The following is a 15,860-nucleotide window of genomic DNA, read 5'->3' as shown; positions in this document are numbered from 1 at the left end:
GAGACCCAGTTAAAGGCAGTGGTGGTTACAGTACTAAGGGTGATGCAACAAGGCGGGAAAACGCTGCAACTCCACACCAACCCCACGTCAAGCCCACGGGACCTGTTTCTCCAGCTGGACGGCCGAGAGGAGAAATGGTCCCTGACAGTCAAGCCCCACTGTAGCTTGGCACTCCACTGCAGTTGGACTGAGTGTCAGCCTATCTACACACCGAGACAACATGGTGGTCCATGCTACACTCTACCTCTTCACCTGTCTATCTCTAACTCTCTATCTATCATCATTATTCAACCATGTATTTCATTTTGGGAGCTTTTACAAGGAGCGTTGACCTAAAGGTGAAATGACAAACTCCGACTCCCAGCATGCAATGAGCCCTCCGAGGTCTGGTCTGCCCTATGCTAATGATTTACTATGGGATAATGAAAACAACAGTGTGTGTCTGTATTCAGTTTCAGACCAATTTGTAAACAAGTCTCAACGTTTCGATTGTCGATAAGCCGAAAGAAAGTTCAAGGTAAAGCTATAATAGTTGAGGATGCAGGTAACTGGTAATTGATTACAGAGACGGGAGAAGTGGCAAAGGACAAAGAGAAGACAAGACAAAGACGTGAAGAGAGGGGGGGAAATAAAGAGGGGAGAGAAAGAGAAATGACAGTTTATTGCAGCAGAGATTGGACTTGCCCTGGTTTACAGAGTAGAAACAGAAGATCAATGAAAAGACAATGAACAACCCGTCTCCAAGTGGACAGTAGCCCCACATGACTAATCACAGAACAGAGAAGGAGAGCATCTGCTGCAGGCCCCTTGGAGTTGAACAGATTTTAAACATTCTGTTTGGACTGCCAAAATCTACCCGTTTTCACAGGGAGCAGACAACAGATTACTTCTACGTGGGAATTGGCAGGTTGAGAGCAGGTTGAGGTTGTGAGGTATAACTCATGTGAGGTTGGTATGTTATGTGCAGTCAGATTCCCTCTGAAGTTAATAGGAGGAAGACAAGATAAAGCCTCAGCTTGAAACAGCAACCCCAACACTTAAAGCCAAAAAGACAGAAGAGAATAGAGAGAAGTGAGTGCATGCCCTCTAAAGAGCAGAGTCTATGCAGGGGTGCATGTTATAGACCTTGGTCATCGTGGCAGGAGTGTAGGAGGTTTTGGGCTTGGGTGGGACTGGGGGCTTCTTGGTCTCTGGGGTGGTGGTACCAGGCGTCTGGGCTGGGTCTGGAGCCTCTGACAAGGCAGTGTCAGTGGGGAGTGTGCGGTTGGAGAGATGCACTGTGGTGGGGTGGCCACTGAGCTCCAGCAGGGTGTTCTCCAGCTCGCGGATGGTTTCATCCAGGCTGTCCAGCCTGCTGTAGGTGCTGCTCCTAATGTCCTCTCCCTGCTTCCAGGGGTTCAGTCCCTGTTCTTCCCTGGCCTGGCTCTCCTTACAACCTGCAGACCCTTTGGGTTTCACTGCTGCTTCTGCAGAGTCCTGACTGGGCTCCGGAAGGGTGGCTAGAATGCTCTTCGTTCCAGTGCTGTGAGGGAGTGTCAATTTCCTGGCCCCTGTCTCCACCCCTCTCCTCAGAGCCTCTCTCAGAGAGTCCTGCTGCTCAGGAGCGAGAGTTATCCTGGAACCCAGGGTACTGAGGCTGCTGCTCAGGCTGCTGTGAGAAGAACCTGCTCTGGTTTTGGGGTCCACCTTGGATGACCCTGTGTCCTCCTCCCTGCCCAGCAGTAACTGCAGCTTCCTGTAGGCCTCTCTGACCGTCACAGTCTCCCTGAATAGTACCAGTAGTGGAGCCCCACACAGACGGGTTTCAGTGCTTCCCTCTGAAGGCTGAGGTGGGATGGTGAGTGTCTGTAGAGCCTCTCCCCAGGTCCTGCTGAGCTTCTGGGTCTCTGAGGGTGACATCACCATCACCTCCAGCTCAGTCAGAACCAAGGACAGCTCCTCTCTCTCCTCCCTCTCTTCCTCCTTCTCAAAGGACTCCAGGATTCTCAGCTCCCCCCGCCGAGAAGGCTTCCTCTGGGGCTGGCTGACGGGATCCTTCCCCTTAGAGACCTCCTGGATCTGGGGGACTGTCTGGGGAGGAGCAGTCTGGCTCTGGGACTGGTCCACTGTTGGGGACATCTGATGGTCCTGTGTCAAGTCTCTGACAAAGCCTTCTGAGGGAGAGAGGGAAACTGACACGTACTCTGTCAGCACAATCCGGGGGACAGGAGAGAAGGATGGACCAGGAAGGGCCATGCTCTGTGCCTGTTAAACAAAATGGGTGAATAGAAGTAATATTCCATCATACATTCAATAAGATAAAATAGGATTGTTTTCTGAACAGTGTAATGGTAATTGACTGGCTCTAAAATACTTCTCATTAGGGCACTAACCTGTGAGTGTGATGCCAGTATGCTGGCAGTGCATTCTGAGCTGCCCTGCTTCCACTGTATGCCAGAGCAGTCCAACGATGCTCTAGACAGCTGGTAGACACAGTGTAGAGTTTCACAACTGCTCACGCACGCACGCACGCACGCACACACACACACACACACACACACACACACACACACACACACACACACACACACACACACACACGTGCGCGTACACACACAAACACACGTACACAAGCCCTCACACACACACTTGCACACTATAACACACACACGCACATCCATGCACTTCAGAGCACTGCAACCAACACAGAGAGTGACTAGTCACAGGAGTGTTTGTGTGTAAGGAAGAGTGATCACTCCATCAGGGTGTGAGTGTGTGTTGGTATAGGGTGTGTGTCGTCTGGAGACAGTGTGTTTAGAGGGTGTGTTCTGGTAGTGTAGAAACAAGGGGAGTGCTGGACCAAAGGGCTACATTTAAAACAATAGTACAACCTCCTTTACTTTCCCTACAGCACCAAGCAGAATAGGGTCAGTGTACAGTCGGTGTGCTGGTGACCAGCTGCTGTGTTTGACAGGAGACCCTGTGGAGAGCACTCTGCAGGTAGAGATAAAAGGTGAGGATGGGACGGTGTACTCTGGGAGGGGTGTAGAGATCAGGGATGGAACATGGGACTGTGTATTTGAGGGAGGGGGTAGAGTGGTGGAAGTGTTAGTTCGAGGAGGAAGGTGAGGGCAGTCTCAGGAAGCAGCAGTCCACACAAGCCCTCGCGAGGTCAGGGAGGGCGTTACCTTGGTGCCCGGGGCCCCTGGGGGCCATAGGTCAAGGCTGGAGGGGGGCACGCTGGTCCTGCTGCGGGGGACACTGGGCAGGGATAGGGGAGGGGGGTGGCTGAGCCTGAGGGGGGCTCTCTGAAACAGCTGGCCAGGGGAAGGGTAGGAGGGAGGGGAGGGGAGAGTTGAAATAATGTAAATAATGGTGAAATTAGGATAAGTTATCCATGATATCAAGATCAATTATTATAACGGGACTATCAAAAATTACAGTAAAAAAACAAAAAAAATCTGTCCAATTTATTGTTTCACTAAGTGGCCAGCAGGGCATCAGAAAGACAAACACACAACTCAACGCTTCACTTAGGTCCACGTGGCCAGGCTGGGTTGGTCTGTGAGCTCTGGGTGACACTCTGTGTGTGTGTGACTAAGCAGTGTGATCAGCAGGAATCTGGGCCCACAGTGAATGGACTCTCTGTCTCAGTGAGGAGGCCTGGGGTGTGGAGGACATATGGCACCTGCTGCTTTGACCTGACCATCCTCTCTAACACACCAAGCAGCCAGCTAATGAGGCCTACAACGGTCGTGAGTGTGTGTGTGTGTGTGTGTGTGTGTGTGTGTGTGTGTGTGTGTGTGTGTGTGTGTGTGTGTGTGTGTGTGTGTGTGTGTGTGTGTGTGTGTGTGTGTGTGTGTGTGTGTGTGTGTGTGTGTGTGTGTGTGTGTGTGTGTGTGTGTGTGTGTGTGTGTGTAGCTACAAGCTCTAGGCAAAATTAGGGAAGCGGAGGAAGTGTCGTTTTTCAGTAACAATTCCCATTCCGTCCACCCTTACCTAAAATCCTTCAGGGACCACTTCTACTAATACTATATAAACTCTGCAAACACTATTAATCCACTATTTCTGAAGCTGGTATACCAGTACCTCCAGTTCAGCAGCGATCTTGTCCTCCTCTCCCTCTTCCTTGTCTCCAGAGGCGATGGTGGGAGGTGTGGACGCAGGACGCGGGTTTTCAGACACCGTCCGTCGCAGCTTCACATAGGGCTTCTGTGCTTCTGCCTCCTCCACCTCCGACTTTTACACACATACATAGTGGAGATCAGAAACTAGGCAGGAGGTGCGTGTGTGTGTGTGTGTGTGTGTGTGGGTGTGTGAATATACATCCATGCCTCATGCTCTGTCACCTTCATGCTCTTGCCGGGGATAAGGGTTTCTCCACTGCGGGTGATCAGGCCAGCCGGGGATGATGGGAAGCTGCGTCGAGGTGGCGGGGGAGGGGGCGACTTCGAGGGCTTCTCTGTACGATAGCGAGTCACTGTCAGCTGCTCTGCATCTGTGGCAGGCAGGGCAGTACCATGGGCACCCGTTAGAGAACCGGACAGAGTACCTTCATACTGGCACCACAGCCGACACCGACACATTCATGAGCTGAGTATGTGACAAAACACTGCTTCCCATCAGTACATCAAAAAACAACAACACTCTACTGTTACCTCTGTTGGGTGAGGAGAGGTCTGATGTATCCTTACCAGAAGCACGTCTGGAGCCAGGTTCCTTCCCCGAGAGCTTGTGTGTGGCGTGCTGGGGCTTGGTAGGGCGTTGCTCTGGGGTCCCTCCCCCACTCTGGGGGGTCTGAGACTGGGAGGGTGTGTTGGAGGAGGGCTTGTTGATCTGCTTGGCGGCAAAGTCCAGGTCTGGGATGGCCTTCATCAGCTCAGCCTGGGTCTCCTCCAGCAGACGGTTGATGTCTTGAGCACTGTACTGGGTCAGACTGGCCCGCTTCTCCTCCCAGTCCCGCTCTGCTGCCTGGGGAGGGGGAGCCATAGAGAGATATAGCACAGTGAGGGATATTGTATACACACGCAGACACACACACACACACACTCACCACAGGAGGTTGGTGGCACCTTAATTGGGGAGGACGGGTTTGTGGTAATGACTGGAGCGGAATCAGTGGAATGGTATCAAATATATCAAACATGTGTCTCCATGTGTTTGATACCATTCCATTGGCTCCGTTCCAGCTCTTATTATGAGCCGTCCTCCCCTCAGCAGAACCCACTGACACTCACTCACACATGTGCAGACATCCACAGTTGTAGGCTCACTCATGCCTACGCACACTCTCCTCCAAAACCTATACATACCGTATCATCATACCAACGCTACACTAGGACAACTACAGATGAAACACTAGAATGGAGTAACAGAAGGGTTTCTTACCAGTCGAACCTCCACAGACACAGCCTTATCAGCGGCAGCGCGGTTGGCCAGCTCTTCCAGGGCCCGGCCCTTGTGAGGCACAGGGGGATGATTGTCCCTGTGAGGGCCAGAGGAGGGCTGGCTGTGTCCATGACCGTGACTGTGACTATGGCTGTGGCTGGATTGGGGGCTCCAGTTAGACAGGCTACTGCCGCCCCTCAGGTCACTGAGGTTGAGAGGGGGGCTGGTGGGCATGTCAAAGTCAGAACTCTTACGCAGGTCCTCACTGCTGTGCTTGGGGAAGTCCTCCTGCTTCTTCCATATGCCCTCGTTCACTTGCCTGACCACACAAACACAACCAATGTCAGGCGATGACAGTAAAGTCTGTATATCGGCCATTATGTGGTCAGTGCTGGTGGGCTGTGGCTAGACAATGCAGGCTCTGAGTTAAACATCGTTCATGTACCTGTGATGTGGATCAGTGTCGATGTTTCACTGATGGTCAGTGTGTTGGGTCGTACCTGCGCATGGCGGTCAGTGTGTTGGGTCGTACCTGCGCATGGCGGTCAGTGTGTTGGGTCGTACCTGCGCATGGCGGTCAGTGTATTGCGTCGTACCTGCGCATGGCGGTCAGTGTATTGCGTCGTACCTGCGCATGGCGGTCAGTGTGTTGGGTCGTACCTGCGCATGGTGGTCAGTGTGTCAGTGACGCTCTTGCAGCGTTTCAGCAGGGCGTCCAGTCTGTGTGGCTCCTCCTTCAGGAACTTGACAGCCTCCACCTCCACCCTTAACACCACCCGCATCTTACTCTGCAGACTGGGGAACTGGTCTGGAGGGAGACATGGAGAGAGAGGGGACACTACATCTTACTCTGCAGACTGGGGAACTGGTCTGGAGGGAGACATGGAGAGAGAGGGGACACTACATCTTACTCTGCAGACTGGGGAACTGGTCTGGAGGGAGACATGGAGAGAGAGGGGACACTACATCTTACTCTGCAGACTGGGGAACTGGTCTGGAGGGGGACAGGGAGAGAGAGGGGACACTACATCTTACTCTGCAGACTGGGGAACTGGTCTGGAGGGAGACAGGGAGAGAGAGGGGACACTACATCTTACTCTGCAGACTGGGGAACTGGTCTGGAGGGAGACAGGGAGAGAGAGGGGACACTACATCTTACTCTGAAGACTGGGGAACTGGTCTGGAGGGAGACAGGGAGAGAGAGGGGACACTACATCTTACTCTGCAGACTGGGGAACTGGTCTGGAGGGAGACAGGGAGAGAGAGGGGACACTACATCTTACTCTGCAGACTGGGGAACTGGTCTGGAGGGAGACAGGGAGAGAGAGGGGACACTACATCTTACTCTGAAGACTGGGGAACTGGTCTGGAGGGAGACAGGGAGAGAGAGGGGACACTACATCTTACTCTGCAGACTGGGGAACTGGTCTGGAGGGAGACAGGGAGAGAGAGGGGACACTACATCTTACTCTGCAGACTGGGGAACTGGTCTGGAGGGAGACATGGAGAGAGAGGGGACACTACATCTTACTCTGCAGACTGGGGAACTGGTCTGGAGGGAGACAGGGAGAGAGAGGGGACACTACATCTTACTCTGAAGACTGGGAAACTGGTCTGGAGGGAGACATGGAGAGAGAGGGGACACTACATCTTACTCTGAAGACTGGGAAACTGGTCTGGAGGGAGACATGGAGAGAGAGGGGACACTACATCTTACTCTGCAGACTGGGGAACTGGTCTGGAGGGAGGCAGGGAGAGAGAGGGGACACTACATCTTACTCTGAAGACTGGGAAACTGGTCTGGAGGGGGACAGGGAGAGAGAGGGGACACTACATCTTACTCTGCAGACTGGGGAACTGGTCTGGAGGGGGACAGGGAGAGAGAGGGGACACTACATCTTACTCTGCAGACTGGGGAACTGGTCTGGAGGGAGACATGGAGAGAGAGGGGACACTACATCTTACTCTGCAGACTGGGGAACTGGTCTGGAGGGAGACATGGAGAGAAAGGGGACACTACATCTTACTCTGAAGACTGGGAAACTGGTCTGGAGGGAGACATGGAGAGAGAGGGGACACTACATCTTACTCTGAAGACTGGGAAACTGGTCTGGAGGGAGACATGGAGAGAAAGGGGACACTACATCTTACTCTGCAGACTGGGGAACTGGTCTGGAGGGAGACATGGAGAGAGAGGGGACACTACATCTTACTCTGCAGACTGGGGAACTGGTCTGGAGGGGGACAGGGAGAGAGAGGGGACACTACATCTTACTGTGCAGACTGGGGAACTGGTCTGGAGGGGGACAGGGAGAGAGAGGGGACACTACATCTTACTCTGCAGACTGGGGAACTGGTCTGGAGGGGGACAGGGAGAGAGAGGGGACACTACATCTTACTCTGCAGACTGGGGAACTGGACTGGAGGGGGACAGGGAGAGAGAGGGGACACTACATCTTACTCTGAAGACTGGGAAACTGGTCTGGAGGGAGACATGGAGAGAGAGGGGACACTACATCTTACTCTGCAGACTGGGGAACTGGTCTGGAGGGGGACAGGGAGAGAGAGGGGACACTACATCTTACTCTGCAGACTGGGGAACTGGTCTGGAGGGAGACATGGAGAGAGAGGGGACACTACATCTTACTCTGCAGACTGGGGAACTGGTCTGGAGGGAGACATGGAGAGAAAGGGGACACTACATCTTACTCTGAAGACTGGGAAACTGGTCTGGAGGGAGACATGGAGAGAGAGGGGACACTACATCTTACTCTGAAGACTGGGAAACTGGTCTGGAGGGAGACATGGAGAGAAAGGGGACACTACATCTTACTCTGCAGACTGGGGAACTGGTCTGGAGGGAGACATGGAGAGAGAGGGGACACTACATCTTACTCTGCAGACTGGGGAACTGGTCTGGAGGGGGACAGGGAGAGAGAGGGGACACTACATCTTACTGTGCAGACTGGGGAACTGGTCTGGAGGGGGACAGGGAGAGAGAGGGGACACTACATCTTACTCTGCAGACTGGGGAACTGGACTGGAGGGGGACAGGGAGAGAGAGGGGACACTACATCTTACTCTGCAGACTGGGGAACTGGACTGGAGGGGGACAGGGAGAGAGAGGGGACACTACATCTTACTCTGCAGACTGGGAAACTGGTCTGGAGGGGGACAGGGAGAGAGAGGGGACACTACATCTTACTCTGAAGACTGGGAAACTGGTCTGGAGGGAGACATGGAGAGAGAGGGGACACTACATCTTACTCTGCAGACTGGGGAACTGGTCTGGAGGGGGACAGGGAGAGAGAGGGGACACTACATCTTACTTTGCAGACTGGGAAACTGGTCTGGAGGGGGACAGGGAGAGAGAGGGGACACTACATCTTACTCTGCAGACTGGGGAACTGGACTGGAGGGGGACAGGGAGAGAGAGGGGACACTACATCTTACTCTGCAGACTGGGAAACTGGTCTGGAGGGGGACAGGGAGAGAGAGGGGACACTACATCTTACTCTGCAGACTGGGGAACTGGTCTGGAGGGAGACATGGAGAGAGAGGGGACACTACATCTTACTCTGCAGACTGGGGAACTGGACTGGAGGGGGACAGGGAGAGAGAGGGGACACTACATCTTACTCTGCAGACTGGGGAACTGGACTGGAGGGAGACATGGAGAGAGAGGGGACACTACATCTTCACATCTCAGGAGTTACAACGGGAGTCTGATTCTGAGAGCGGTGATTGTGATGTCTGGATGTTTGAGACTGATGTGTGTCTGTGATTGACTATCTAAGTCAGTGCCTACAGTGTGTCTGTGAGTGATGAGTGTATGAGACCATGTCAGTGTGCCTGTGAGTGATCAGTGTATCAGACCGTGTCAGTGTGCCTGTGAGTGATCAGTGTATCAGACCGTGTCAGTGTGCCTGTGAGTGATCAGTGTAGCAGACTCACAGGAGGTTGGTGTCCCCTTAATTGGGGAGAACAGGCTCGTGGTAATGGCTGGAACGGAATTAGTGGAATGGTATCAAATACATCAAACACATGGTTGCCAGGCGTTTGATGCCATTCCATTTGTTCCGTTCCGGCCATTATTACGAGCTGTTAACAGCCTCCTGTGATGAGACCCTGTCAGTGTGTCTGTGAGTGATCAGTGTATCAAACCGTGTCAGTGTGTCTGTGAGTGATCAGTGTATCAGACCGTGTCAGTGTGTCTGTGAGTGATCAGTGTATCAGACCCTGTCAGTGTGTCTGTGAGTGATCAGTGTATCAGACCGTGTCAGTGTGTCTGTGAGTGATCAGTGTATCAGTGAGTGACTTACTCTTGAGCTCTGTGAGTGTCTCTCCTAGTTTCCTCAGAAGTGAGGCCTTCTCCTCCAGCTCCTGAACCGTCACCAGCTTGTGATTGACAGACGAACCCTTCTGGATATCCTCCACTGACTTCTCCAGGTCACTGGAGAGACAACACAGCAGAGACGTGTCAACACAAGGCCTTCACAGTTAACATGAAAACGTTCATGTTATGAAGACTGTAATGTTCTACTGAGAACACTGTGGTGTGTGTGTCGAAGCGAGAGAACCACGAGACCGATGGAGAGACATACACACAGTCTGGACACACACATGTACACACGAACGCTGGCACGCACACACACACACACACACACACACACACACACACACACACACACACACACACACACACACACACACACACACACACACACACACACACACACACACACACACACACACACACACACACACACACACACACACACACACACACACACACACACACACAAGCTGACGAAGCAAAACCACTAATGAAAATCCAACTTAATGATGTCAAGTAAATCAGCCTGAAGCCATACGGCCAATCAAAATGGTATGAATATTTAAATGAAATAAAATGGCTATTAGCAACGGTTAATAACAAGCCTAGATTAACAGTGATGATCTAACGAGGCAAATGATTCATTCAACAATGTCCACTCGTATAAAGTTACACACTCTGCTAAGCCAGGCAGTGTCTGGGTAACGCATGGGGATTGTTTGTGCTGCCAGTAGGACGGCCTGTATTACTGCCTTAGTACAACCATATTATTATCATAGGAGCTCCTTAGAACCTCAATGATCTTAATGACCTACAAAAAATAACAATAATAATAATCATGTGAATAGATTTTGTCAATCAGTCAGTTACTCAGTCAGTCAATCAGTCAATCAGTCAGTTAACCAGTCATTCAACAAACTAATCTTAATCAAGGAATGATCCCGTGATCAGGTGAGTTACTGACTGGAGCTGCTGGATGATAAACTCCTCCTCGTTGAGGTACTTGAGTCTCTCCTCTTCCACCAGGAGGCGCTGTCGCTGCAGAGGGTCCTCCTGCTTCCGCAGAGCGTCACTCACACGCACGTTCAGCTCCTTCTCCGTTCTTTTCAGCAGCGTCTTCACACTATCCTGGTTCTGGAGCTGCGCGCACACACACACACACACACACAAACACACACGCACACACGCACGCAAACACACACACACAATCACACACAATACTGAATGGTTAAACAAGATTATATTGTGTAACTAATAGTGTTCTGAATGATAGTCCTTGTAGCAGAAATCAGTGTATCCAAATTGTGAAGGTAATAGATGTTACAGGTGTTTGAGGTCATTCAGTAGGGAATTCTGCAGATCATTAATGGTACACATCTGCTGCAATACAATAGGCCTCCCTCTGGATTTGATATCTAACACCTAAGGTGGTCCTGCCCAGAGCAGTAAGTAGCTTGTAGAGGTCAAGATAACAATGGAATCACAGTGACAACATCCTGTTATTAGCATACCATCAGGCAGTTGTGCTATTAGCAATGAGCAAGGTTTTTTCTGGACCAAAAATGTTCCTGCAATTGGATACATTTTTCAACAGAGCTGACAGAATATTTTGCAGCGTGAAAGCTAATTTCCTGCAATTCTACTCTTTGCCATGGCTAATTCTGTGTTCTTATGCTCAAACATTAAAACAAAATCAATGGGACCCCAATCAGGGCCCCTGAGCATGTATCCTATGTGTCTGGTAGGTAATGCAGACATGCAAAAACTACCCCTAAGTTCATTGTTTGATTATATTGGTGTCATTGATTTAGCTTTTATTTTTGTGATTTTTAGTTCTAAAATATTATATTATTAGAAAATATATAGGTAAAACAAATAAAGTTAATTCCTTGATGTGGCGGCAACAATTGCCCAGTGGCGGTGCGTAGCTGCTAAATGAATACATGGGAGACACTGGTGTGTGTCTGTCTGTGAACAGTACTGCCCTGCCCTTGACTGCATATGGTGTGTTCTTGGTGTGTGGTGTGAACCCATCAATGTGCTGTGTGTGTGTGTGTGTGTGTGTGTGTGTGTGTGTGTGTGTGTGTGTGTGTGTGTGTGTGTGTGTGTGTGTGTGTGTGTGTGTGTGTGTGTCTCACTCAGAGAAAAATAAGGTTCAAACACAGGCAGAAAACAGCAGGGTTTCCAGTTAGAGTATTGCACTAGTAGGACCTCTAAATCCTACTGCACAGCACTCAATCCAAATTCAATACACATCCAGAACTATGAATGAACTCTGTCTACTGAGATGAAAGCACCTGCTTAGCAAGGGAAATTAATAATGGATTGCTTTAATGTTCCAGGGAATCAAACTGAACAACAGTATAAACAATGTGCTCTGCAGCATTACTTCTGATTTGACCCAATAGAAGCAATACATTAAAACCCCATGTATTCTGATCCAGCCACAGCAGTCACAATAAAAACATTTATACTCTCTTTCTGTTTCTTTCTCTGCATTACGCTACCTCTACCACATTCACCCTTCCTCTCCCTTCTCTCTCTCGCTCTACTTAATTCATGAGCATCATGTATTATTCAGGCCTGGGGCCGTCTCCATGGGCAACGGGGCGGGTCAGAGGTTAGGAGTCAGGCTTGGGCTCACACACAGGTAAATGACTGAGATGAGTGCTACTCTCTAGTCCCACTGTGCTGCATTTGGCTTCCATTTACCACTTTACTCCTCTCCATCTGTGTCTTCTGCCCTCAGAACAGCCTCAACTCGTCGAGGCGTGGTCTCTACAAGGTGTCGAAAGCATTCCACAGGGATGCTGCACCCGTTGACTCCAATAGTTCCCACAGTTGTGTCAAGTTGGCTGGATGTCCTTTGGGTGGTGGACCTTTGTTGAACACATGGGAAACTGTTGAGTGTGAAAAACCCATCAGCGTTGCAGTTCTTGACACAAACCGGTGCACCTGGTACCTACAGTACTACAATAGCCCGTTCAAAGGCACTTATTTTGTCTTGCCCATTCACCCTCTGAATGGCACACACACACAATCCATGTCTCAATCGTCTCAAGGCCGAACAATCCTTCTTTAACCTGTCTCCTCCCCTTCATCTACACTGATTGAAGTGGATTTAACAAGTGACATCAATAAGGGATCATAGCTTTCACCTGGATTCACCTGGTCAGTCTATTTTATGAAAAGAGCAAGTATTCATAATGTTTTGTATACTCATTGTATTCTTTCTCCAACAATAAATCCCACCACTTAAACCCAGTTCCTCATCAGAAGAGAGTTGGTACAGGTACTGCTGCTGTGCCTCTCTGTGAGCACCAGTTGTATGTTGAGGAAATCGCAGGCTATAAAACTACAAAACCCAGGAGTCGTGAGCCATTGAGCTGGGCCCTAGGGAGAGTTTAACAATGCATGAAGTGGACTGGACCACTGTTATGTTTCATAAACTCTCTCTAAAGGAAGAGACAGACAGGGCAGACTGTTAAACGGCCCTGCGCTGTCCCTAAATCACATACGCCATATCCTCTACACGTCTTCATTTCTTCTCCCCACTGATCTGATGTGTTAGAGCAACCACTCCCCCCCCCCCCCCAGAGAGTTAAGACACAGACAGGGCCATTCTCTTCTCTCCTCAGCCTGTAACCATGGTACCGCAGGGAGTCACAGGGCAAACGTTGAATGGTTTCATTTCTTTCCATTATCTGATGCTGCGTCCATCTTCACAGGGATATCCACTAGGCTAGGTTCTTAAGGACCACGGCTTCAAACTCTTAGTACCAACACATGCGACAACTTTAATCTTCCGTTGTCTCGCAAAGCCTACTATGACCTAAATGTGTTGTAGAAGAAGAGTAGGCTCAGTCGTTTTCACCTGCATCTTGCGGAGCTGGGAGAGTTGTTTGCGCAGGTCGGTGGCGTTCTGCTGCAGGTCGTGGAGGTGAAGCTGCATCTGCAGCCGGGTGACGGTGGTGACCTGGCTGTCTCCGGAGGGAGGGGGGGGCATCAGAGCCAGCGGGGCCGACGGCGTCAGAGCTGACAATCACAGGACAGAACACAGCTTATGAGGAAGTCAGAGGAAACTGGGTTAATTACAATGCTGTGTGTATAAAGACATCTGACACACAACAGCAGATACATGCACGCACGCACACACACACTTCCACACGCAGTCTTGGGAGCACAGGTAAATGATCTCAGCTCAGTTCCTGGACAGAGGTAGACTGAAACGAACAGAGAGAGAGCCTGTTGATGGTGCGAGGAGAATATCCTTCTGAATCTCAGGTGTATGAACATCCAAATAGACCCAGAAGGGCCCAACAACACAAGACCAGAGACGGGGGGGGGGGGGGGGGGGGGGCAACCAAAGGGTACATAAGAGAAGAGACACACCACCACCAATATCAGAGATGTGACAACACCAGACACCCACCCAGGGGCAGAGAGATGAGAGGAGAGATAGAGGAGAGATAGAGGAGAGATGAGAGGAGAGATAGAGGAGAGATGAGAGGAGAGATAGAAGAGAAGAGGAGAAGAGTGAAACTACCTTTCCGCTTCAGCCGTCCAGCTGTAATACAGGAGCAGTGAGCCAGTTACCAAAGAAAAAGAGAGAGAAGAGAGAGTGGAGGAAAAGTGGGAGTAATCTTCAAGGTTTACATTGCCAGAGGCAAATGAGGACCCCTGGACACTTACTCTATCGACTATTGCTGAGAGAAAAATGGCTAATTCTACAGCTTTATTTTCTGGTGTTATTTCATGTCAAGGAGAGGCATTAAAGGCAGACGTGTCTTTTCGCTGGCCCTTTGATGGTCTGGCCATTGAACAGCTAGTCTATGTAGACTCACTCATGCTAAACGGAGGCATTAGGAACAGGAGAAGAAAGAGATATGGAGAGAGAGAGGGCGGGAGTGAGTGAGAGAATAGAGAAATAAAACAGAAGAAGAAAGGGAAGGAAATGTGAGAGTAAGAGAGAGATATTAGAGGAAGCAGGGACAGAAGGATGGGTTTGTATCTAGGTTGCGGGTTGAGGGAGATGTCAATCTATGTCTGTTGAGGTTTAAAGACCAGTAGCCATCTTATCTGTTAAAATAACTGATCTATGCCTGGCCCAGTGGGTAAATGGACACGAAAACTAAGCTCAACCTGAACTATTGTAAATGGTTAGCAGGACAGGACTACAAGATCAAACTAAAACTATATTCACGTCAATGTAGTTTGGGCTAGAACTTTACGTGTAGTACTCACTTCCAGTGGCGGAGCCGTCGCTGTTGGATTCGGTCTTCTCGCTGGAAGAGAAAGGGAAGGGCCGTGAGAACTCCGAGCCCTGGTCCGGAGGGCAGCCCGCCATCATGCAGAGACGCAGTAGGCCGCATCTGAGGATCAACCAGGGCCACAGGGCAAGGCAATTACAGTGCTAATGCCAACACCTGTACTATACTTACGCATTATGTACTTATACTACAGAGTGCTTTATACTGTCCACAGGGCAAGGTCATTATTACCAGCCAATTACAGTGCTAATGCCAACACCTGTAATATAATCATGCACAGTACTACTATACTGCAATAATGTACTTGAACGTATTCTGGTCTATTAAACAACGATATAGTATCCTGAGACCAGTCATGTATTTCTGTGCTCGTCCTGTCATGGTCTACTGCTGTAGTAGTATATACAGTTGAAGTCGGAAGTTTACATACACTTAGGTTGGAGTCATTAAAACTTGTTTTTCAACCACTCCACAAATGTCTTGTTAACAAACTATAGTTTTGGCAAGTTGGTTAGGACATCTACTTTGTGCATGACACAAGTAATTTTTACAACAATTGTTTACAGACAGATTATTTCACTTATAATTCACTGTATCACGATTCCAGTGGGTCAGAAGTTCACATACACTAAGTTGACTGTGCCTTTAAACAGCTTGGAAAATTCCAGAAAAGGATGTCATGGCTTAAGAAACTTCTGACAGGCTAATTGACATAATTCGAGTCAATTGGAGGTATACCTGTGGCGGGATTTCAAGGCCTACCTTCAAACTCACTGAATCTTTGCATGACATCCTTCCTGAAATCAAAAGAAATCAGCCAAGACCTCAGAAAAAAATTGTAGACCTCCACAAGTCTGGTTCATCCTTGGGAGCAATTTCCAAATACC

The 15,860-nt window shown here is 49.9% G+C and overlaps 1 protein-coding gene across 5 annotated transcripts in view; it reads right to left on the bottom strand.

Moving 5' to 3' along the window:
• LOC139578454 (SRC kinase signaling inhibitor 1-like) overlaps positions 1–15,860 on the bottom strand; it is a 193,764-nt gene that overhangs the window by 16,480 nt on the left and 161,424 nt on the right. For 4 of the 5 annotated variants that reach the window (XM_071406062.1, XM_071406071.1, XM_071406091.1 and 1 more), the window contains 12 exons: positions 14,948–15,075; positions 14,250–14,270; positions 13,578–13,738; positions 10,668–10,843; positions 9,690–9,820; positions 6,028–6,175; positions 5,368–5,686; positions 4,674–4,950; positions 4,329–4,477; positions 4,069–4,218; positions 2,373–2,462; positions 1,126–2,244 (listed from right to left, as the gene is read on the bottom strand). In XM_071406062.1, coding sequence (XP_071262163.1) covers positions 1,126–2,244; positions 2,373–2,462; positions 4,069–4,218; positions 4,329–4,477; positions 4,674–4,950; positions 5,368–5,686; positions 6,028–6,175; positions 9,690–9,820; positions 10,668–10,843; positions 13,578–13,738; positions 14,250–14,270; positions 14,948–15,075 — 2,869 coding nt within the window. The remainder of the gene's footprint in view (positions 1–1,125; positions 2,245–2,372; positions 2,463–4,068; positions 4,219–4,328; positions 4,478–4,673; positions 4,951–5,367; positions 5,687–6,027; positions 6,176–9,689; positions 9,821–10,667; positions 10,844–13,577; positions 13,739–14,249; positions 14,271–14,947; positions 15,076–15,860) is intronic. The other variant, XM_071406100.1, reaches the window with a different exon arrangement.

This window comes from Salvelinus alpinus, chromosome 1 (genome assembly GCF_045679555.1).
Source record: "Salvelinus alpinus chromosome 1, SLU_Salpinus.1, whole genome shotgun sequence".
Classification (NCBI taxonomy): Eukaryota; Metazoa; Chordata; class Actinopteri; order Salmoniformes; family Salmonidae; genus Salvelinus; species Salvelinus alpinus.
Note: the sequence above shows the minus strand (reverse complement) of the source record. Positions and strands in the feature narration are given on the sequence as shown.